Source organism: Dromiciops gliroides, chromosome 1, assembly GCF_019393635.1.
Source record: "Dromiciops gliroides isolate mDroGli1 chromosome 1, mDroGli1.pri, whole genome shotgun sequence".
NCBI classification, from domain to species: Eukaryota; Metazoa; Chordata; class Mammalia; order Microbiotheria; family Microbiotheriidae; genus Dromiciops; species Dromiciops gliroides.
The window spans coordinates 632,377,535-632,399,900 of NC_057861.1; the positions used below are offsets into that span (position 1 = coordinate 632,377,535).

Here is a 22,366-nt window from a genome sequence, read left to right on the forward strand (position 1 = left end):
TAGTTCCGGGAGGGAAGGTTCGGGCTGGGCCTCAGCAAGCCGGTTTTCCTCCACCGCTCGCCCGGAAATGTTCTTCCCTCAACTCCGCCCATTCCTCTCTGGCCCCGCCCAGTCTCTCGCCCCGCCCCCGCACTGCCCCTCTTCTCTTCCTCCCTCCCCGCCCGGCCCGTTGTTATGACGACACGGTCGTAAATCCGCCATCTTCCTGCGGCGCGTTGCGACATGGAGGGCGCAATGGCCGTGCGGGTGGCGGCAGCTCATACGGCAGGAACCGGGGCCGGGGCCGGGCGGGAGCGGGGCGAGCCAGGGGGCGCAGTGGCGGCGGCGGCCTCAGCTCCCAGCGGCTTCCTGGGCCTTGCGACGCCATTCAGCGAAGAAGGTAAAGAGGGGAAGCCGAGGCAGGCAGGCCAAGAGGCTGTGGTCCCTACCTGACCCCTGACCCCGGGACTGGCGTGACCTCATGGGTGCCCCTCCCCTCAGCCGCCCCTCCCCCACACCGGCACCCCGCCTTTTCCTCCCACCTCGCGCCCTCTCTTTGTAGCTTGTGCCAAGGCCCTCGCCCTCGTGTTCCCTGCCTTGCCCTGCAGTCCTCGCCCCCATTGACCCCAGCAGAGGCTGGCCCAGGGGAGGGAAATGTGGAGACGGGGCTGAAGGAGTTTGGGCCGCTCTCCTGCAGACCCCCTGCCCTGGGCTCAGTTTCCCCTTTCCACCTAATCCTGGATCCACCTAAACCGATATTGTTGCCAGATGTGGAAGGAAGTCAGGGGGCTGTGATATAGGAAAGAGTTCAGGGTCAGCAGTCAGGGGACTTGAGTGGGGCCCAGGGCAGCCACAGGCTTGCTGTGTAATGGAGGATTAATCAGTTTCCCATGGCCTCCATTTTTATATGATAACGTTAATGATGATGATGGTGATGAAAATAATAATAATAACTAACATTTATATAGAGCTTACTGTGTGCCAAGTACTCTTTACTATCTCATTTGATCTTCACAACAGCCCTGGGAGACTGGGTCTATTTTAGAGATGAGGAGACTGAGGTAGAGAGGTGAAATGACTTGAAAAGGGTCACAGCAGCTAAGTAAGTGTTGCAATCGCAACTCATCTTCCCGACTCCAGACCTGGGCTCTAACTAGCTGCCTCATCTTTAGAATGAGGGTGTTGATTAGATGATTTCTAAAGTCCCAACTGTGTTATTTAAAATATTGTGGGACTAGGCTAGGGTTTCTAAAATATGGCTACTGCACCGGTTTTGGCAGTAAACATGATTAAGAAACACATATTAATAAAGTGTCTGCCTAACTCCTCCATTAGTTACAGACCTAAACCATCACATACCCAGCTTGAAAAGTAAGAGCCCCTGGAAGGTGGGGGAAGGGGGTGCTGAGAGAGAGGAGAGAGAAAAAAAGAGAAGAGAGGAGGGAGAGAGAGAGAGAGAGAGAGAGAGAGAGAGAGAGAGAGAGAGAGAGAGATTGATCCCAGGGATTTTTATCCTCTTTTTGGTAGAGGCAGGTTACCATACATTGATCTAATATAATTGGCTAGCATCATTCAGCTCCATTGATTAACTTGACTTAGGGGGTGATCTTCCTCCCCTTGCTAATCAAAAAGGTCAGTCTGCATTCCTTTTGTTAAGCTGAAGGCTCATCCCAAATTGGTTTCGGGGAAGGGGAGAGAGCAGCTAACACTAAGAGTCTTGGTTTCTCCTAGAAAATCATTATTAATAATTATTTTCTCACACTTCCAGCTCTTGACTTTCTACAGATCTGAAATAGGTCAGCTGCCAAGGGATACTACATGCCCACAGAGGAAGGGTCACTGCTGTCTTGGTGCATTTTGCAGTTTTTCTGTCTCACCATTGTAATGTCCTAGAAAGTGTGACTGACCCTGAGCAAGTCATTTAACTTCTGTGGGCTGCAGTTTCCTCATCCGCAAAATGGTGATAATAATAGCACTTACCTCTCAGGGTTGTTGTGAAAATCAAATGAGATAATAACTGTAAAGTGCTTAGTGCAGTGCTGGCACATAGCTGTAAATATCAGCTGTTATTATAGAACCACTACTTTGGTCCCTGTGAATCAGGGATCAGTTTGAGAGGGAAAATGAACCTCTTTTCTGGAACCAGGGAAGGATGAGGGTATAGGGATGGGGAGAGGGAAGAAAAGAGATTGGGACTGAGAATTACCTTCACTAGATATTGGTTTCTCCGACTATGAAATAGGCACCCTGGAAATGCTGTGTAATCCACATGAAGCCATCTGGTTGTGGGAGCAGGGAGCGCCTCCAGTTGCTTGTGATGCAAGGAGCTAATTTCCTGTGGTTTTTCTGATGTACTCCTGCTTTATATATGCACAGTAAACCTGGCTAACTAGAGGGCAGGAGAGGAGTCCTCCCGCCATGATGGAGTTCTTGCCTTTGAGAAGTTGTGAGTCAGAAAGAGATGTCTACCCCAGAGCCCTTATGCATCATTCCTAGTATTTTGAGTCTGTTACCTGGTCAGGTTATATAGTCTAAGCTTGACTCTTTGTTCCATATTGCACTTTTCAGCCGAGTTCTATACCTGTGCCTTGCCTTAGCTTCTCTAGAATGTTGATTGTTTAAATCTGTTGTCATCTTTGCCAGTTTGCTGGATGTTGAATGAATTTTCAGAGATCTTTTGATTTACATTTCTCTTAGTGATTTGGAGCAATTGTTCATATGGTTGTTAATAGTTTGCAGTTCTCTTGAGAAGGGTTTGTATCCTTTGACTGTTTATCTACTGGGAAATAGCTCTTGGTTCTTTGTATCTGGTATATCAGATTCTTATCAAAGCTATTTAATGCCAAGGAAATGTTTTCCCCAATTGACAGTTTCCAGAAGAGATGGATTTCAACAGTCCAAGATGTGGAAATGATTTTTATTTCCTCTATTCCCATTTACTTCACATTGCTTCTGGCTTCTGACCTCTTTGTTTACCTGAAACTACTCTCTCAGAGGTTGCCAGTGCTAAATCCTTCAACCTGTTCCTAATCCTCATCTGTTTTGAGCTTTCTGCAACACTTGACAATATTGATCACTGCCTTCTGGATACTCTTTACTCCTTGGATTTCTTAGATGCTGCTTTCTCCTGGTCCTCTTATCTATCTGACCTTTACCTCTCAGTCTCTTTGGCTGAATCATCCTCCAACATGTCCTGCTCTCTAACGATGGGCAAGTCCCCCCAAATTGTCTTGAGCCACCAACTTTTCTCACTCTATACCTTCTCTCTCTTGGTGATCTCATCTACTTCCATGGAGTCACTTATAATCACTATGTAGATGACTCCCAGATCTATATATCTAGCCTTCCTCTCTTGGCTGAGCTCTCGTTCCATATCACTAACTACCTACCAGATTTTTCCAACTGCCTGTCTCATAGGCATCTCAAATTCAGTTATGACCAGAATAAGAACTCATCTTTCCCCTTAAATCCATCCTGCTACTTGTTTTCCTTATTTCTTTTGAGGGCACCACCATTTTCCAGTTACCCAGGTTTGCATTCTTGAAGTCAGCCATAACTTTTCCTTCTCTCTCACACCTCCTCTCTAATGACATGCTAAGTTCTGTTAAGTCTCTTTTGACAACATGTTTCATCTGCCCTCTTCTTTCTACTCACACAGCCCCTACTCAGGCCCACTTACCTCTTGCCTGGACTATTACAACCACCTCCTAGTTGTACTTCTGGCTTCCTTTCCTCTCATCTCATCTTCTATACAGCTGCCAAAATACTTTCCTCAAGTACAAGTACAGAGTCCAACTACTTTGAGAACCTTGAGAACCTTCAGTGGCCCTCTGTCTCCAGGATAAAATATCAACTCTTCAGCTTGGCATTTTAAGCAATCACAATTTGATGTAGTAGCCAACCTTTCCAGTCTTTTTTTGTTTTGTTTTGTTTTGTTTTTTGGGGTTTTTTTTGGTGAGGCAATTGAGGTTAAGTGACTTGCCCAGGGTCATGCAGCTAGTATGTGTCAAATGTCTGAGGCGGGATTTGAACTCAGGTACTCCTGAATCCAGGGCCAGTGCTTTATCCACTACGACACCTAGCTGCCCCCAACCTTTCCAGTCTTAAAGCACATTATTCTCTTTCATGCATTCTTCAGTTTAGCCAAACTTCATTTGCTATTTTCTCTAACTCAGCAATCCTCCTGCCTCCATGACAGCCTGTTCCCTGTGCCTTGGAATGCATTCTCTCCTCCCTTCTGTTCTTTAGAGTCCTTAGTCTTCTTCCCATTGAAGCTCATAAGCCGTCTCTTAAAGCAGGGTGTCTCCACCTTTCTGGGTCCTGCACCTCTTTGGCCATCTGATGAAGCCTATGGACCCCTCCTCAGAATAATGTTTCATAAATGTGTAGGTAGTAACATTGTGTGTTGATCTACTGTGATGGACTATATTCTTTTCACCAGTGCAATGGTACAGAAGGGTTCCAGGGAACTCATGATGGAGGAGGATCTCCAAATCCAAGGGGGGGGGGGGGAGAACTGTGGAGTATAGATGCTGAATCAACCATACCATTTCTTTTGTTTTTGGTGCTGTTGTTTTTCTATTTTGAGGTTTTTCGTCATTGCTCTGATTTTTCTCTTATGACTAATGCAGAAATATGTTTAATGTTATTATATAGATATCAGATTACCTGCTGTCTAGGGGAGGGGGGAGGGAGGGAGAAAAATCTGAAATTGGAAAGCTTGTATAAACAGAAGTTGAGAACTATCTTTACATTTAACAGGAAAAAAAATAAAATACTTTATTAAAAAAAAATGTGTAGGTAGTGCAATGGATAGAGTACTGGGCCTGGAGTCAGGAAGACTCTAGCTGTGTGACCCTGGGCAAGTCACTTAACCCTGTTTGCCTCAGTTTCCTTATCTGTGAAATGAGCTGGTGAAGGAAATGGCAAACCAATCCAATATCTTTACCAGGAAAACCCCAAGGAGGGTCATGAAGAGTCAGACACTATACTGTAAACCACTGAAGGATTACAAACAAAACCCGTTATGTTAATGCAGTTATCAAAATGCTAAAAAGAAAAAAATTAACTCCTGTCCTCCAGGAAGCCATTCGTATCTCTTTTAGTGCTTAGTGTACTTTCTCCCTCCTCAAATGATCTTTTTAATTAGCTGAACCTTGTCTACATCCCCTAGTAGAACATAAGCTCCCCCAGGGCAGGGATTGTTTTACCTTGTGCCTTTGTTGTCCCAGTTCTCATATATAGCTATAGACACACACAGACACAGTACGCACTTAATAAGTACTTGTTGGATTGAATTGTAGGTGATGGGCCCTTTCAGACTAATCAGAAGTAACTGAAGGGTAGCACAAGATCAGAGAGGGGATGATGAATGTCAGAACTCTTTTCTTTCCTCAGTCTGCTAATCTGGAAAATGGGAAAGTTAATGCCAAATTCTCCTGACCTGTTAAGGCACTGGATCTTGATTTCTTAAACAGAAATCAGATTTTGTCAAATCTTTGGACTTGGGCTTTCGAGCTCTTACTGTGTTTCCCAGGCTTGATCTAGAGTCTAGCTTCTTAAATTAAGAACTGTGGGTCTGAATGTGGGGGTTGTGAAAAATTTGGCAACAGTAAAAGGTTATGTATACCTATTTTATATAGCTATATACCCTGGGACATGTAAACATTTCTTGGGTGAAAAGGAGTGGCTAGTGGGAAAAGTTTAAGAAACTCTGATCTAGAGCATTGTTCCATTCCTGACTCTGCTAGGTAGCCAGGCAGCCCAGAGCTTTTTGCAGTTCTTGGGGACAGAGTATTTACCTTTCAGCAAGTGGGGGTGGGGTAAGCCAGCTGGAAAAGGAGCTGTGCTTTGCCTCTTTTTCTTGGTCTTGCCTTGCTTGGGCAGGGGATCTGATCTATGCTAAGTTTGGTTTTTATTCTTGCCTTGCTTATTTTGTCCCTGTCCTGTGCAGGGTTGAGGTTTCCAAGGGTGGACTGATAGCAGGTTTTAGGTAGTAGTTCTCACAACAACAAGGACCCTACTAAGGGTTCCCTGATAACCTGGAGAGGTTTTAGAAGATTGTCTTGGTTCTCATTCTGGAAACAAGAGGATGGCGCCCAGAGCCCAGGACATCCTGGAGTCCTATCCCTTCTTTTTTTTTTCCCCCCTTTTCTTTTTTTTGCAGGGCAATGAGGATTAAGTGATTTGCCCAGGGTCACACAGCTAGTAAGTGTCAAGTGTCTGAGGCCGGATTTGAACTCAGGTCCTCCTGAATCCAGGGCCAGTGCTTTATCTACTGTGCCACCTAGCTTCGCCCTGGCCTGACCCTTCTTGACAGAAACTGTATGCATGTCTGGTTGTGAACAACAGATATGTATTATTTGCATGGTGTGCGCTAATATGTCTTTAAAAACAGGCTGGATTTTTGTTATTTGAACTGCCTTTTACCTCATAGAGCTTGAGCAGTCCCCCAAAATTGAATCAGTTACTTTCTTTTTCTTTCTTTTTTTTTGGAGGGGGGGCAGGGCAATGAGGGTTAAGTGACTTGCCTAGGGTCACACAGCTAGTGCCAAGTGTCTGAATCCGGATTTGGACTTGGGTCCTCCTGAATCCAGGGCCAGTGCTTTATCTACTGTGCCACCTAGCTACCCCAAATCAGTTACTTTCTAGAGGTAGCAAGCTCGAAATGTTGGCAAGACCTTGAGTCCCCTCCAAGTAAGTTTTGGTTGGTGGCCTCTGCTGATCAACATCCTTCCTGAACATGGTGCTCCAGAAGAAAACACCTTTCATTTGCTTCCTGCTTTCAACGTCTTTGAAAGCAGCCTAAGATCACTTTAGCTGTTGTGACAGCCTCGTTGCACTATTAATTCATATTAACCTGCAGTCTACAAAAACTCCCAGATTTTTCACTTGAAGGTGGCATTTTCCTTTTTTTTAATTATGAAAGGAAGGTGGCATTTTCACTTGAACTTGCTTGCCCACAGATTCCACATCCTTTGTACAGTCTATTTTTTTTTTTTTTAAAACACAAGTACAGGATTTTATAGTTTTCCCCATTAAATTTCATCTTGAATAAGTTCATCATTTTAGCCTGGTGAGATCTTTTAAATCCCAATTTTATCCTCTGACATTAGCTATAACCCTTGCAGCTTTATGTAATCCACAGCTTTACATGGGGTGGTATCTCCTGATGAGCCAGGGCCAGGATGAGTCCAGCAGTGTTTGAAGAGCCCTCAAGAACAGTGACCAGAAATGTATTCTATTAGTCTAAGTCAGAAAGTAGAAAAAGCACAAGTTGGTAGTGAAGGGAAGAAGCTTCCAGATAATATGTTCTTCGATCATCTGTGGTGAAAAGGATCACCTTGATCACCATCATTTTAAGGAACTGAGGACATTTAATTTGGAGAAGAAAAAAGTAGGGGGTGGGGGTAAGAATGATATATGACTATTGCCTTCAGATATCCGAAGGGTTGTCATGCAGAAGAGGAGCAAGCTTCCTTTGACTCCTGAAAATAGAGTTAGGACTAGCAGGTGGAAGATAGTTCAGTTAACACCAGGAAGATGCTAAAAACTTATTTTCAATCAGAGCTGTGTCACCTCTTGACTGGACTATGGCAGTAGCCTCCTAATTGGTCCCCCTGCCTATTTCCCCTGTGTGATTTTCCCAAGTACAGGTCTGGGCTCCCGTAATGAATAAGGGAATTAACACCAGTGGTTCCCTGATGCTTCATTTTAAAACCCTTTACAACCTGGACTTAGCCTCACTCCCTGTGGACTAGGTAGATTGGCCTTTCCTTTCTCAGATATGGTACGCCATCTCTAATCTCTGTGTCACGGCACTGGCCATACCTAGATCTGGAATGCCTTCCTCCCTCACCTCTGGTTCTTAGACTCTTTTGTTTTCTTCATAACTCCGTTCTTTTGAGAAATAACCCTTTTTTCATTTCCCAACTACTAGTTCTTCCTTCCCAATGATCTTGCATATATGTATCTATTTGTATATTGTCTTCCCCGATAGAATATAAGCTTTTTTAGGTCAGTGATTGTTTTATTTTTGTCTCTGTCCCTGGCTTACTGGTTGATTTGACAATGGAATTCATTACCTGAGAGGTAATAAATTATCTTTTTTGTCATATATTTTATTATTTTCCAGTTACATTTAGAAATAATTTTCAACATTTGTTTTTATAAGATTTCTAGTTTCACATTTTTCTCCATCTCTCCCCTCCCTCCCACCTCCCCAAGACAGCAAGCAATCTGATATAGGTTATACATGTATAGTCACATTAAACATATTTCTGCATTAGTCATGTAATGAGAGAAGAATCAGAGCAAAAAGGAAAAACCTCAAAAAAGAAAAACAACAACAAAAACAATAGAAATAGTATGGATTTGGAGAACATTTTCCATCATGAGTCCTTTGGAACTATCTTGGACCATTGTATTGCTGAGAAGAATCAAATCTATCACAGCTGATCTTGATCAACACACAATGTTGTTGATACTGTGTACAATGTTCTCCTGGTTCTGCTCATCTCAGTCAGCATCAGTTCATGCAAATCCTTCCAGGTTTCTCTGAAATCCACCTGCTCATCGTTTCTTACAGCACAATAGTATTCCATTACATTCATATACCACAACTTGTTCAGCCATTCCCCAATTGATGGGCAACCCCTTAATTTCCAATTCCTTGCTACCACAAAAAGAGCTATAAATATTTTTGTACATGTGGGTCCTTTTCTCCTTTTTATGGTGTCTTTGGGAAAAAGACCTAATAGTGGTATTGCTAGGTCAAAGGGTATGCAAAGCTTTATAGCCCTTTGGACATAGTTGATAAAGAATGATCATTCTTAAATTAAAGTATTCAAGCAATGGCTACTTTATTCACATGTCAGAGATGTCAGGGCCAAGATTCCCCCTTAAGGTAGAGGTTGGCTTGGATCACCTGAAGGCTCTTCCTGCTCAGAGATAATAGGAGCAGCCATGTGCAGAGTCATACAGTGCCCTTGTTCACATTTCAGATGAAGATGACGTGCACAAGTGTGGCCGTTGCCAGTCTGAGTTCACTACCCTGGAAGACTTTGTGCAGCACAAAATACAGAAGGCATGTCAGCGCACACCCCAAGAAGCAACAACAGCCACTGCAGCCGCCCTCCTTGGCCAGGAGGTAAGGATGGTTCCTTGGTGTGATCTCTGGGGGCTGCTCCCTCCCTTGGGGAGCCTGTGACTCTGTCTTTCTTCCCCAAAGGGTGGGCTGCAAAGGCTCTTTACTTGCCCTTCCTCCTTAGGTGCCTCCCCTCCCCAATCCCCAAACCTCTTGCATAGCACATGGTGTCTACCCACTTGCAACTTGTGAAATGGACACAATTTGAATATTTCAGAGTGGGGAGTCAGTCCGTTGCCAGAGAGATGGAAGGATTCATCCTGTTCTGAGAGCTCTCTCCCACAATAATGCTTCTCCCAATTTTCCTTCTAAAGGAGAATTATTGTTATCACAAATAGAAGAAATAAACAGTCAGAGTCTCTGTGGCTTGCATTTCCTGACTTCTCTCCTCCATGCAGTCCATCTTGTATTACAGCAGGTGGTCCCATCCGGGGAGGAGTCCATTACAGTGGCTCATATTGTTGTGGAGACGTCTTCGCTCTCGGAGGATGTCAGCAGTGCTCCAGACATCATTGGTAAGTGGGGCTCTGGCCATTGGCATGTTGCCATCTTCAGGATCTACAGGAAGGGCTATTGAGAGGCGGCCTGTGGGTGGTGGGAAGAGCACCGGATTTGGAGTTAGAGGACCCAGGTTCAAGGCCCGATTCTCTGTTGTACTCTCTTCTAAACTCTGTAAGCCTTGTAGGCAAGCCACTGAACTTCTCTGGGCCTCAGGTTCTTCAGCTCAAAAGGTGGGGTTGGAGTGATGCTTTCTGGGATCTTGGCCCACTCTAACTCCTATAATCCCACGGTCTTATATTCATTCAGACACTTGGGCCATGTATTCTAGGACCAGCACAAGGCCCTTTACCTTCAAAATCTCACTTGCCAGCTGATGCCCGAAATTCCTTTAATGAGGGACAGAGCCTTTCATTCCAAAGAGAAAGCTTAGGGTAGAAATCTAAGTTGCCCTAGAGGACAGAGTTTAATCACAGTCAGTTGATCAACAAGCATTTTTTTTTCCTGATAAAAGTATTTTATTATTTTCCAGTTACATGTAGAGATAGTTTTCAACATTTGTTTATATAAGATGTCCAATTTCACATCCCCCCCCCTCCCCTAGACAGCAGGTAATCTGACATAGATTATATATATAATAACATTAAACATTTCTGCATTAGTCATGTTATAGGAGAAGAATCAGAGCAAAAAAGGAAAAACCTCAAAGAAAGAAAAACAACAGCACCAAAAACAAAAGAAATAGTATGGTTCAATCAGCATCCATATTCCACAGTTTTGGGTTTTTTTCCCCCCTGGATTTGGAGAGCCTTTTCCATCATGAGTCCTTTGGAACTTTCTTGTACCAGATCAACAAGCATTTTTTAAGAGCCATCTAGGTGTTGTGCTAGGCCATCAATATCTGGTTACAAGGAGCTTACATTCTACTGGGGAAATGTGTACATATATAGGTATTTGCTAAATATATACAAAGTAGTTACAAGGTTTTTATTTGTGGGAGGAGGAGGCACCAGTGTCTCAGGAGGTTAGAAAAGGCCTCCTATAGAAGTTGGTACTTGAGCCGAGTCTTAGAGGAAACCAGGAATCCTAAGGGACACAGGCAAAGAAGGAGTACCTTTCAGACAGAGCCAAAGCATTCGTGCAGGAGGCGGCCTGTCGTGTGGGAGGGACAGTGAAGTTATAGCAGGCCCTCCATTCAGTAATACACTTTTTAGTACCTACTATTGTTAAGATCCTCTGCTTAAGGGGCAGCTAGGTGGCGCAGTGGATAAAGCACCAGCCCTGGATTCAGGAGTATCTGAGTTCAAATCCGGCCTCAGACACTTGACACTTACTAGCTGTGTGACCCTGGGCAAATCACTTGACCCCCATTGCCCCACCAAAAAAAAAAAAAGATCCTCTGCTTGACGCTGGCTTTCACTGTGTCTAGGACAGAAAGTAGATTTCACAAGGGAGGGTACTATGGACTAGGGCTGACATCCCAGCACATATTTCCTCTCTCCCTTGTCCACTCTTCCATCTACCTCACCCCTGGTCCATTTTTTCTCTTCCCTTTTTTCCTTCACAGCCAATGTCCCAGGCCTGCCCTGACCCTCAAAAGTCATTCATTGGGGCAGCTAGGTGGCGCAATGGATAGAGCACCGGCCCTGGAGTCAGGAGTACCTGAGTTCAAATCGGGCCTCAGACACTTAACACTTACTAGCTGTGTGACCCTGGGCAAGTCACTTAACCCCAATTGCCTCACTAAAAATAAATAAATTAATATAGATCACTGATTATTTTTTAAAAGGGGGGGGCAGCTAGGTGGCGCAGTGGATAAAGCACTGGCCCTGGAGTCAGGAGTACCCGAGTTCAAATCGGGCCTCAGACACTTAACACTTACTAGCTGTGTGACCCTGGGCAAGTCACTTAACCCCAATTGCCTCACTTTAAAAAAAAAAGTCATTCATTAATCAGTGCCTCTGGGACCTCCATTGCTCAGAAGTTGCTAAGGCCTAGTTTGAGTAGAAACAAGATAGAAGTTCATCAGGTACCCAGATTCACATATGAGGGGGGGTGGGGATGGGGACAGCAAGAGCCTAAAGACAGAACAGTCTAGTGGGATGGACACAGGTGAGAATTCTATGCAATTTTCAGCAACTTGCTTCATATCTCTCACCTCAGTTTCTTTTTCTATAAAAAAATCCCTATCTAATCCTACCTGCCTCACAGGGATGTCGTTATGAGCAAATGAATTTTTTTTAAAAAAATTTTTTTTTGCATGGGGCAGTGAGGGTTAAGTGACTTGCCCAGGGTCACACAGCTAGTAAGTGTCAAGTGTCTGAGGCCGGATTTGAACTCAGGTCCTCCTGAATCCAGGGCCAGTGCTTTATCTACTGCGACACCTAACTGCCCCATGAGCAAATGAATTAATGTCAAAATGTTTTTAAAGTTAAAGGAACCACAAAAATATAAGGTGACAGTGTCCTTGTTATTACAGTGCCAAGACAGATAGGTACCATGGGTGACATTCAAGGCTGTGGTTACCACAAGGGAGTTAGTCACAAGTTGGGATTATTCTCTTCTGTATCAGAGAAGTCTTCCTAGAGGAGGCTGGTGCTTGTCTTTGAGGGGCAGAAATGTCAATGGCTTCTCAGATGGGAAAAGGAAGATCCTTCCTTGGATGAGTCTGAGCATATACAGATTTGCCACAATTTTTTTTTTTTTTTGGCGGGGCAATGGGTGTTAAGTGACTTGCCCAGGGCCACACAGCTAGTAAGTGTCAAGTGTCTGAGGCCGGATTTGAACTCAGGTACTCCTGAATCCAAGGCCGGTGCTTTATCCACTGTGCCACCTAGCTGCCCCTGAGCATATACAGATTTAGGGCAGAAAATGGTGGGAAGGGGCATCTACCAAGAGCTAAAGCCAAGAAACACATCCCAACTCTGAGGGAGTGTGACATAAAAGGCTCGGCCTTGAAGGAAGCTGAGAAGGCGAGGGAGAGGAGAAGCCCTGGCTGGGGAGGAGGGGGCAATGGGGTAAATCAGCAGGAGAAGCACCGTAGATTAAAAGCTGACTCACTTTGACACCTTCCCCACACTGTTAAAGTGCCTGTGCTTTACTTCTTCCTTGGAACATTCATTCAGATGGCGAGATTTCACCCAGGCAGCAGCACTGCACTGTGTAGAATATGAGGTAATAGTTGGGTTTTCCTTTGAAATTCCTGTTTCAGGGAAGGTGTTATTTGGAAAACCAGTTCTCTTTGGCTCAAAGTCAGACGCCCACTTTGTTCTTGAAAGTCTGCTTTGATCCTGGTGGTTATTATGGGGCTCACACTGGTACCAGCCATGTAATTAGGTACACAAGGCACAGGTTCCCAACTGCTGCCTTCCTCCAGCGGGAATGATTCATCCTTGGCTACCAGGCCCCCAATCCTTTACTGCCATTTCTTTCTTTCTAGTTTTCCATTGTGTTACCCACAGTTTTCCCTGCATCTCTCTTCCCTTTGCCCTCTCTTGATTTTGCCTTTTCCCCTTACATATCCTAGAATGCATGTGTATCCTGCCTGCCCCTGCCCCTCCTTCCAGTTCCCTGGGCTTGCCCGACAGGCTTGGCTGGTTCAGTCTCACCACTAATGAGGCCAAGCCTGTGACCCAGTTAGCATCACATCAGAAAACATATTGCTTGCTCATCAGTTGTCTCAGAAATAGGTACATTTGATGTACAAACATATTTCTCAATGACAATACTAATGGGAGCATATTTCTTAATGAGAGGCAGCGTCACAGATTAGTTAAGAGCTGGTTTAAGAATCTGGAAGATGTAGCTTCTCACCATTGACACATATTGGCTCTGTGACCCTGTTTCCTTTCAGCACTCAGGCATAGCTCTAAGGCAGGGATTCTTTGCTTTTCTGTTTCCTGGACCCCTTTTACAGCCTATGAATCTCTTCTCAGTGAAACGGTTTTAAATGTATAAAATAAAATATATAGAATTACAAATGAAACCAATTACATTCATATACAGTTAACAAAATACTCAGAATAACAAACGATTTCACCAGCCTCTACTCTAAGACTGTTAAGTTGTAGAAAAGGGGCCTAATCGACAGTAGAAGCAGTTCCCTCCGCCTGGAATGCCCTACCCTGAGGACTGGGAAAAAGAAATTTTTCTTAACAACAATAATAAATATTTCTATAACACATTACAGAAACTCTGTAAGACTGAAATAGGGAATATAAGAATTATTTTCCTTAATTTATGGATAAGGAAACTGAGGCTTAGTAAGGTAAAATGACTTCGTCCAAGATCAAATGGCTGGTAAGTGTCAGAGGTGGAATTTGATCCCATTTCTTTGGCTCTAAATCCAGTACTTTCTACTACGTCTCATTGCCTGCCAAATATCTTTACGGTAGTGAAGTACAGGAGATAATTTGGAAGCATGTTAAAGAGTTAGAGTTTAACTGTCATTCATTTTCTCCCCCTGCAGAGTTTTTATTTAAAGAAAGAGAAATAGGAAAATTTGGTCACCAGAGCAGTAAGGTGGGATGTGTGGCAGTGAGACAGCCGGTGGGAGAAGGAAGCAAGTAGTAGTTACATACACAGAATGAGAGCACCAGCCACCTATCTTGAGCCAGAGTGAACAGGCACCCTTGCCCAGTTCTACCCTGGTGTTTGAGGCACAGGTTACACGAGGCTTTGTGTTTCGTGTTCTGTTCTGAGCTTAGTGACTAATGCTGCTGGTAAAAGGACATCGCAGTGGGGAACAAGGACCACATGTATGACTTTGTAGGCTTTGAGAATCTCCTCTTACTGGCTGGTGCCTCTATCCAGGTTCTGCAGGGATATGCTCCTTGAAATCTGATTCCAGAGCAGGAAAAATCAACTTGCCTGAAAGCAGGCATCAGCAGGTTACTGATGGTCCCCAGGACTGGTCTTGTCAATTTCATACACATGGTTTTAGGAGCTTAATTCTTTGCTGTTGGCAGGCTTTTTGACAGCGTGTGAAGCTTCAACGGCAGCTTCCCTTCCCAGTCTCACTGAGAGAATTGAACAATAGATCCAAGTTCTCATGTGGCCCAGTCTCATGTACTTTCCCTTCTGGTCCCTCCTGGCAGAAGCAGGATAGCATTGGCTCTGATATTTCAAGATGCCAGAACAAAAGTCAGAACTTGCTTCATCAAGGACACACTGTCCCTGTACAGGAAAGGCAGTGGATCCAGATAGACCAGACTGCTCCTGGCTGCGTCTGTGCTGTCGGTCTGTGTGTCCTGTCCTAGGAAACATTGGGCCACTGTAGGGCCAGAAGGGTCGTGCCACTTTAGTTTGCCTCAAACTCAGCTTTGTGAGGATTTGGGCAAGCTCTGACAGGTTGCCCTTTCAGAAGGACAAAGCCCGTGGCTCCTTGTAAGTCTAAGAGTGACTAGACCTGTGGAAAGCTAGTCCACTTCTTCCCTGAGACCTCTGTTGGCAGCAAATCCCTGGACTGGATGGCAGTCCCTGGGAACATCTGAAACCCCCAAGGCCAAGCTATCCACGTGAAATTGGGCCGCCACCAGGTCCCCTAACAATTTTGCACTTTGATGCTCTCAGTGGAAAGAGCTGAATGTGACAGCAAGGTTTTTCTCCCCTAGGTGGTGGTCATATCAAAGAAGTCATAGTCGCAGCGACAGACCATGTCTTTGAAAACCCCAGTGGGCCTGGGGACAGCGAGGTTGCAGAAGGTTCTGTTAGCCCCGAAGATACCGAGCAAGATGTTTCCCCTGAGCTACTGAAGGTGAAGCTGCTTGTCAACAAAGAAGGACGCTACGTGTGTGAGCTGTGTCACAAGACATTTAAAACGGTGAGGGGGGGGGGGCTAGGTGGCACAGTGGATAAAGCACTGGCCTTGGATTCAGGAGGACTTGAGTTCAAATCTGGCCTCAGACACTTGACACTTACTAGCTGTGTGATCCTGGGCAAGTCACTTAACCCCAATTGCCTCACCAAAAAAAAAAAAAGAGAGAGAAAACGGTGAGCTGGGCCGGCTGGCCTGGGCCAGGGCCCCTTCATGGTGTTTGACAGTGATTTCTCCTGTACTTTCAGTGTAGGCCAGCCAGGCTGGCTGTGTCTGCATCTGAGCTATGTCCCTCTGGGAACGGCCATGTCTGACTCCAGTTGTCCCACCTTTTCTCCTGAGGCATTTTACCCTTAGTCCTCCCAGTGACTTAGTGTTTTGTTTTGGGTTGCTTTGGGGAGGGGAGGGAGGTTCCATTTTACAGACAACTCATGAATATCATCCTCTTCCCTTCCCAGGCCAGCATCCTCAAAGCCCACATGATTACACACAGCAGCAAGAAGGACTATGAGTGTAAGTTATGTGGAACTTCCTTTAGGACCAAAGGTTCTCTCATCCGGCATCACCGGCGGCACACAGGTAAGATGAGAAGTGGATCTGGAGTTGTTGTTTGGGTTGGGAACCCCTGGAGCTGTTTCACCGGTTCCACTTTCTGTACACGTGAACACCAGAGAAGGGACTGGGGCAATGCTGGGATCCTCACCTTACTGTCTGACCCTGATCTGGGACAGTGCTGAATGGGTCTGAGGCTCTGAGCAGCCACATTCTAGGTCGGAAGAGCTGCCTTTGTGACTGAGGAGTTGCTGGTGACTGTTAACTGGGAAAGACATTTTTTTTCCCTTAGGGTTTGTTTTCTCCTCCTCTTCTGTGTGACCATTGCCTCTGTTCTCTCACCAGATGAGCGCCCTTACAAGTGCAAGAATTGTGGGAAGAGCTTTCGAGAGTCTGGAGCTCTGACCCGACACCTGAAATCTTTAACTCCATGTACAGAAAAGATCCGATTCAACATGAACAAAGAAATAGTTGTCAGCAAAGAAGACGTCGTCCCCCCAGGTTTGTGAATTCTCTAGGTGAGCCCAGGGCACAGTAAGCGGCTGTCCTCCTATGTAGGAACTTATTGGCTTGTCACCCACATAGGAGCTCATTTTGGGTGTGTGCTTAGTCAGGGACCAGGAGTCGATACCTCTTCTAGCTGGTGACTTCTACCACTTTTTAGGTTCCAAGGAAACATGCCTTGGTCATATGGGATCACAGGGTGCACAGATCTGGTGTTGTCTCAGATCCTGTCATCTTTGGGCCATTCTGGAAATAGGAAGGAGCACAGAAGTGCCTACCCTGCATCTGTCACTGAATCTTGGGGCCCCTTTCTTCTCAGACAAACAGTGGGGGATGATATTGCTAGACAGGTTGAGAGAAGACAGGAATGAAGCACTGACCACAGGCTGGCTGAGGTACAGGGTAGCAGATTCTAGCCCCCAACCCCCTCTTCCCCTTTAGACGCTGTTTTCTTTCCAGGGAAGTTGACCTGTGGGCACCTGGTAGGTGGTCTTAGTTTTTTGCCTTTGATTTAAGGAGCCAGTGATTCAAACACCGAAACAGTCACAACCATCACAAGTGAATCCATTGAGACAGCACCACCCGTGATTCACCTTGTCACTGATGACAAGGGCACTGTCATCCACGAGGTCCATGTCCAGATGCAGGAGCTTCCTGTGGACATGAAAACCTTAGCCCAGGAGGTAAGTGGAGTTTATGACTAGTCTGGGTTGGACCAGGTTTCTATGCGAACGAAAAGCATTAGGTTTTCTTTCACTGAAGGAGTGAGGACAGTGTCTTCTGCCATTTTACTAGGAGGAAAATGAACAATCCTATTTTGAAGATGTTCCCTGGCACTAGCCTTTGTGGGTAACTGACTGGGAAAATCCTACTCGTCTTTCTTTGTGTTGGGTTAGGTTGAATGCAGGATCTTTGTGAACCAGACACATTTACTACCTCTTGAGTTCTGGTGGGGAACAGCTAGCTGGTCTGTTCTCTTCCTTTCCATTCTTGGCTCTCCTTAAGGGTTGTGGGGTTATGAAGAATTCCAGTACTAAGAAAAGTTCCAGCCTTTGTCTTAGCCCAAATTTTGTAAGCCCAACCCTTAGGAAAAGAGTCCCTTTTTTTTTTTTAAATGCTTGTGGTAGGTAGACGAGCCCTTGAAAATCTCAGGGCTACCATGGGGAGGGGGCACGGGATGGGCCTTTTCATCAGAGTGAGTCCAACAGGACTGAGTTCCTCCTTATTGGCCACAATGGATGTTTTTTGGAGTTGTTGAAAGAAACTGTGTGTCCTGTTGAGGGCCAGAGTGAGGCCCAACCTCTGTGAAGGGTCAACTTCTTTCCCTCTCTCCCCCTGCCCCCCATACTCTCCTCAGGGTAAAATTTATCTCTATGGCCTGTTCTAGACCAATCCTTACATGATCCATCTGTCACAGTAGCCAGAATGTCAGGAAACATCTTTAAGTGACTCTTCTTTGCAGAGTTCTCCATTAGGTGCTGATCTCCCCTGTTTTCTGTAGACATCCATCTCTGAGAAGGTGCCATCCCAAGGGGAGGTGAGCAGTGAGAATTTGCTGAGACAAGCCATGCAGAACTCGGGCCTCGTGATCGAGAGAGTTGCAGTAGAAGAGGGACCTGTGCCAGCTGAACCTTGTGTTGGCAATGCCCAGGAGCCAGGGCCTGAGGGAGTGAGGACAGAACAGCACTTTGTAGCAGTGGAAGAAGTGCAAACAGTAGGTGCCCATGCCATGTGCTCCTCTCCAGCTCAGGGATTAACTTTTGGGATTGGTGACATCTGCCTCCTGAAGGGGAACTTGGGCAAGCCCCATAAGTTTGACTGCTCAGAGGGCCCCTCCCACCTCATGTCCTTTACTGCATACCTGAGTGGATGTGGGGCTTGCTCAGTTTCCTGTGCCCCAGGGTTCAAGTCCCATTTATGCTTTTTCTTGATGGAGCTATCTCCACAAGCATGGCAAGTGTGCGCACAGATGTCCAGGGCAAGATGCTCTTCAGTCAGTCAAGCATGAAGTGCTCGCTGCATTCTAGGAACTGTACTAAGTGCTAGAGATACAAAGAAAGACAAAAACCAGTTCTTGCTCTCAGGGAGCTCACGATCTAATGTGGCAAACTGCAGCCTATACGATGATTTGGAAATAATCTCAGAGGGAAGGCACGAGGAGGAATTGGGGAGGGCTTCCTGTAGAAGGTGAGATTTTAGTGGGGACTTGGAGGCAGAATTGAGGAGGGAGAGGATTCCTGTCTTGGGAGACAGCCAGCAAAAATGCCAGAGGTCAGGGGATAGCGTGGTCTGTTCAAAGAACAGCTGGGAGGCCAGTGTACTTGTGAGAAGGAGTCAGACTGGGAAGGTAGGAGGGGGCCAGGTTGAAAGGGGCTTTGAATGCCAAATGGAGGTGGTATAAGGAAGCATTGGAATTTATTGGGTGGGGGGGGGGATAGAGTAGCATCAGACCTACACTTTAGAAGGATCACTTTGACAGTAGAGAATAGACTGAATTACAGTCATGTCCTGTGTGCGTATGTTGGGGCAAAGGCACACTGTTTATTTCTGTGTTGGGGGGGGGGGCTACTCTTAGGAGATAATTGTCTGTCCCTGCAGGCTGACCCAGTGCCCCAGAGTGGATATACACAGTACTCTTGCCCTCAGTGTGTAGAGGTCTTCAGGTCGGCCCCGGCCCTGGAGGTGCACGCTAAAGCCCATGTTGGTAGGTTTGGGCTCGGGTTCTCTTGTCCATCTTTGTCCCTGACCCTCTCTCATAGCTGGAAAGGGCTTGAGAAAGGGAGATGATGAGGCAGCAGGAGAGGGAAGGAAGGGAGATGTGAAGTCAGAGAGGGGACTCCGTTCCTAGGGATATAGGAGAAGGGCTGGCTGTGATGCGAGTGCTGGGTGTTGGGCTCCCTACACATCCCTGCATCTTTGTATCTACTTCCAGGTGCATTTGTGCCTGTATACTGGGGATAGGGAATGTGGGGGGATAAATTCAGTGTGTGCCCTGGGGGGGGCTGGTCTCCCTTCATTTGCAGGACAACAGCTATTCAGGTGTGAGCAGTGTGGAAAGGAGTTCCCCAAGGCCTACCTGCTGAAGAAGCACCAGGAGGTGCATGTTAGAGAACGGCGCTTCCGCTGTGGCGAGTGCGGGAAGCTCTATAAGACGATTGCCCACGTGAAGGGGCACCGTCGTGTACACTCAGATGAGCGTCCGTATGCCTGCCCCAAGTGTGGGAAACGTTACAAGACCAAGGTGGGGTGTTTTTCCCCTTCATCAGAAAGGAAACCAAGGCATAGGCAGGGAAGGGACATGCCCGTGGGAGCCAGCAATGGGAGAGAGCTGCTGCCAGCCTTTCTTGCCCTATCTTGTCACTTGCTGGGGCTTTGGGGTTCAGCCTACCCAAGTTGGCTCCTCCTCTGCACCCGCAGGGACCAGGCCAACTCTCTGGCCCTGCACTGCCTGCCCCAAGCTCCCCCAAGCTCCCTTGTGTGAGCTTTTTTGACCAGGGGCCTCCACTAGCTGGTACGGCAGGTGCAAAAGGAAAGTCCTGGAGAGGGAGAGAGAGAAGCTGTGCTGACTCCCCCCGGGTGGAGTTGCCTCATGTCGAGCCTGCTTTGTCTGACAGAATGCCCAGCAGGTACACTTCCGGATACACCTGGAAGAAAAGCCACACGTGTGCCAGTTCTGCAGCCGGGGCTTCCGGGAGAAGGGCTCCCTGGTGCGACATGTCCGACATCACACAGGGGAGAAGCCCTTCAAGTGCTACAAGTGTGGCCGAGGCTTTGCTGAGCATGGCACGCTCAACCGGCATCTTCGGACCAAAGGTTAGCCCCATAAACCCGGCGCCTTCTCACTCTGAGTTTGGGAGGGGACTCTCTTTGGCTGGGCGGGCCTGTGGGGCTCACGATTTCTCTGGGGCTTTGGCATACTCTGATAGGCTGATGTGTGGGTCTGACTCCCTTCGGTGGAATGGGAGCACTCCCAGCACAGATGCCGACGTGGCTAGAACGTGGGTTTGGGGTGGGTCGTGTCTCCCTGTGGCTGTGTGAAAGGGGAGGGGGGCTGGTCTTCCCATGGGTCTGCCCTCACCAGGCAAGTGTCTGTGCAGGAGGCTGCCTGCTGGAGGTGGAAGAAGTGGTGGTGTCCAGGGCTAGCCCACCGACCCCGACACTGGCTGAGGACGCCCACACTGTGCTAGTGGAGTTCTCCTCCGTGGTGGCTGATACTCAGGAGTACATCATTGAGGTGCGGGCACATGAGTCTCAGAACTTGGAGTGGCAGGCTGTGCTAGATGGGGTTCCTAAGATTTATAGGAGAGGGGTGGAATGAGGCTGGGATTTCTCTGGGGAAAAGGATATTACTGGATAAGCCGTCCTGCCCTTCCAGGTTTGATAAGAGCTCCCCTTTTTGTTTTTTCCCTTTCCAAGGCCACTACAGAAGACACTGAGACCAGTGAAGCCACGGAAATCATTGAGGGCACACAGGCTGAGGTGGGGTAGGGGTGGAGGGTAGGCAGGAGCGGGGGACTTTGGGCCCGGTCAGGGTGTGAAACCTTTGGGTGTGGAGTTGGGGGATTTCTAAAGCCACCCTAGAGCCCAGGGACAGAGAATAAAGTCTGGTCAGATCCTGAGGGGTCAAGAAGTGCCCTGAATTGGGAGAGAGGGAACCTGCGTCCCTTCCCTCTGCTCATGGTATGGAGAGCTAAGGTCCCCCCTCCTTCCTTGTTCTTGGCCCTGGAGCTGAGCCTCCTCTCCCACCTCCTCCAGGTGGACAGCCACATCATGAAGGTCGTGCAGCAGATTGTGCACCAGGCAGGCTCTGGTCACCAAATCATTGTCCAGAATGTCACAGTAGATGAAGACGAAGGAATGGGAGCCAGTGCGGCGGGAGCTGCTTCTGACACCATCACCATTGCCACTCCTGAGAGCCTCACAGAGCAAGTGGCCATGACCCTGGCCTCAGCCATAGGAGAGGGTGCTGTGTTGACTACTCGGGCAGGAATTGAGACTGAGCAGGCCACGGTCACTATGGTGGCCTCTGAGGACATAGAGATCCTGGAGCACGCTGGGGAGTTTGTGATCTCCTCACAGGAGGGTGAACTAGAGGTCCAGACAGTCATTGTGTAGGGACTCACCTGACCTGGAGAGGTTGGGATTGGGGTTGGCCCACCAGCAAATGTGTGTTCATCAGTGTCACTGCATGGTCCGGAATCCAAGGATGGAGTCAGCAAGGATCTGAGCCCAGAAAGTTCTGACAAAAGTGAAGGGCAAGGAAAGGCTGCTTTGAATCATGCAGATGATGGACAGAGATGCCCTTTGGGGGCCAAGGTGTTGAGTGCTAGAAGATGGGCTGGTGATGGGCTCAGGAGCTTCCCAGCAGTGCTAGGGGGCAGCAGACAGGAGCCTTCCTGAGCAAGCCAGGGAGTCGAGAAAGCCATATTGTACATTGCAAACCACAGAGTGATTTAAGTCAAAAGCAGATTCCCAAAAGGCAGATTGGGGCAGGGAATAAAATGATTTTTCCTTTGTTTACAATAAAATATTAAAACCACTAAAGCTTTCTTCGAGACTGTGCCCTCCGGGATTGTAGCTTCTGGTGGTCTTGTGCTCCCAGACCCCCACCCTCCCCAGCATGGTGTGTGTGTGTCTGGCTGGCTGGCAGTTTCCCTGTTTGTTTATGGGGGGTGGAGGGGAGCACCGCAAGTCTGAACCAGGGCCACACCCTTACCTGTCCATACCACTCTGCAGGCTCCATCCATAGGCTTACATCACCAGCGACATTCCTAACTCCGGCCACGGGTGACTTAATGTGCTTGGGTGTGCCCTGGCCTTCTTTGTAGACTCCAACCACCAAAGACGGACCTGCTATGAGGTGGGGAAGGAGG

At 47.1% G+C, this 22,366-nt stretch overlaps 1 protein-coding gene across 3 annotated transcripts; it reads left to right on the top strand.

The window, feature by feature from the left end:
* The first annotated feature begins 222 nt into the window (after positions 1-222).
* On the top strand, positions 223-22,028 carry E4F1 (E4F transcription factor 1). 3 transcript variants are annotated; one of them, XM_043978747.1, is made up of 14 exons: positions 223-379; positions 8,982-9,127; positions 9,540-9,639; positions 15,235-15,443; positions 15,896-16,016; positions 16,335-16,490; positions 17,010-17,176; positions 17,995-18,207; positions 19,092-19,197; positions 19,517-19,734; positions 20,108-20,306; positions 20,591-20,727; positions 20,910-20,972; positions 21,249-22,028. In XM_043978747.1, the coding sequence occupies exons 1-14, from the start codon at positions 223-225 to the stop codon at positions 21,606-21,608; spliced, it is 2,352 nt and encodes a 783-aa protein (XP_043834682.1). In that variant the 3' UTR covers positions 21,609-22,028. The 3 variants fall into 3 exon arrangements, with proteins under 3 accessions (XP_043834682.1, XP_043834683.1, XP_043834684.1); XM_043978748.1 differs by having other exon boundaries at positions 17,013-17,176; XM_043978749.1 differs by lacking the exon at positions 20,910-20,972.
* Positions 22,029-22,366: the final 338 nt, after the last annotated feature.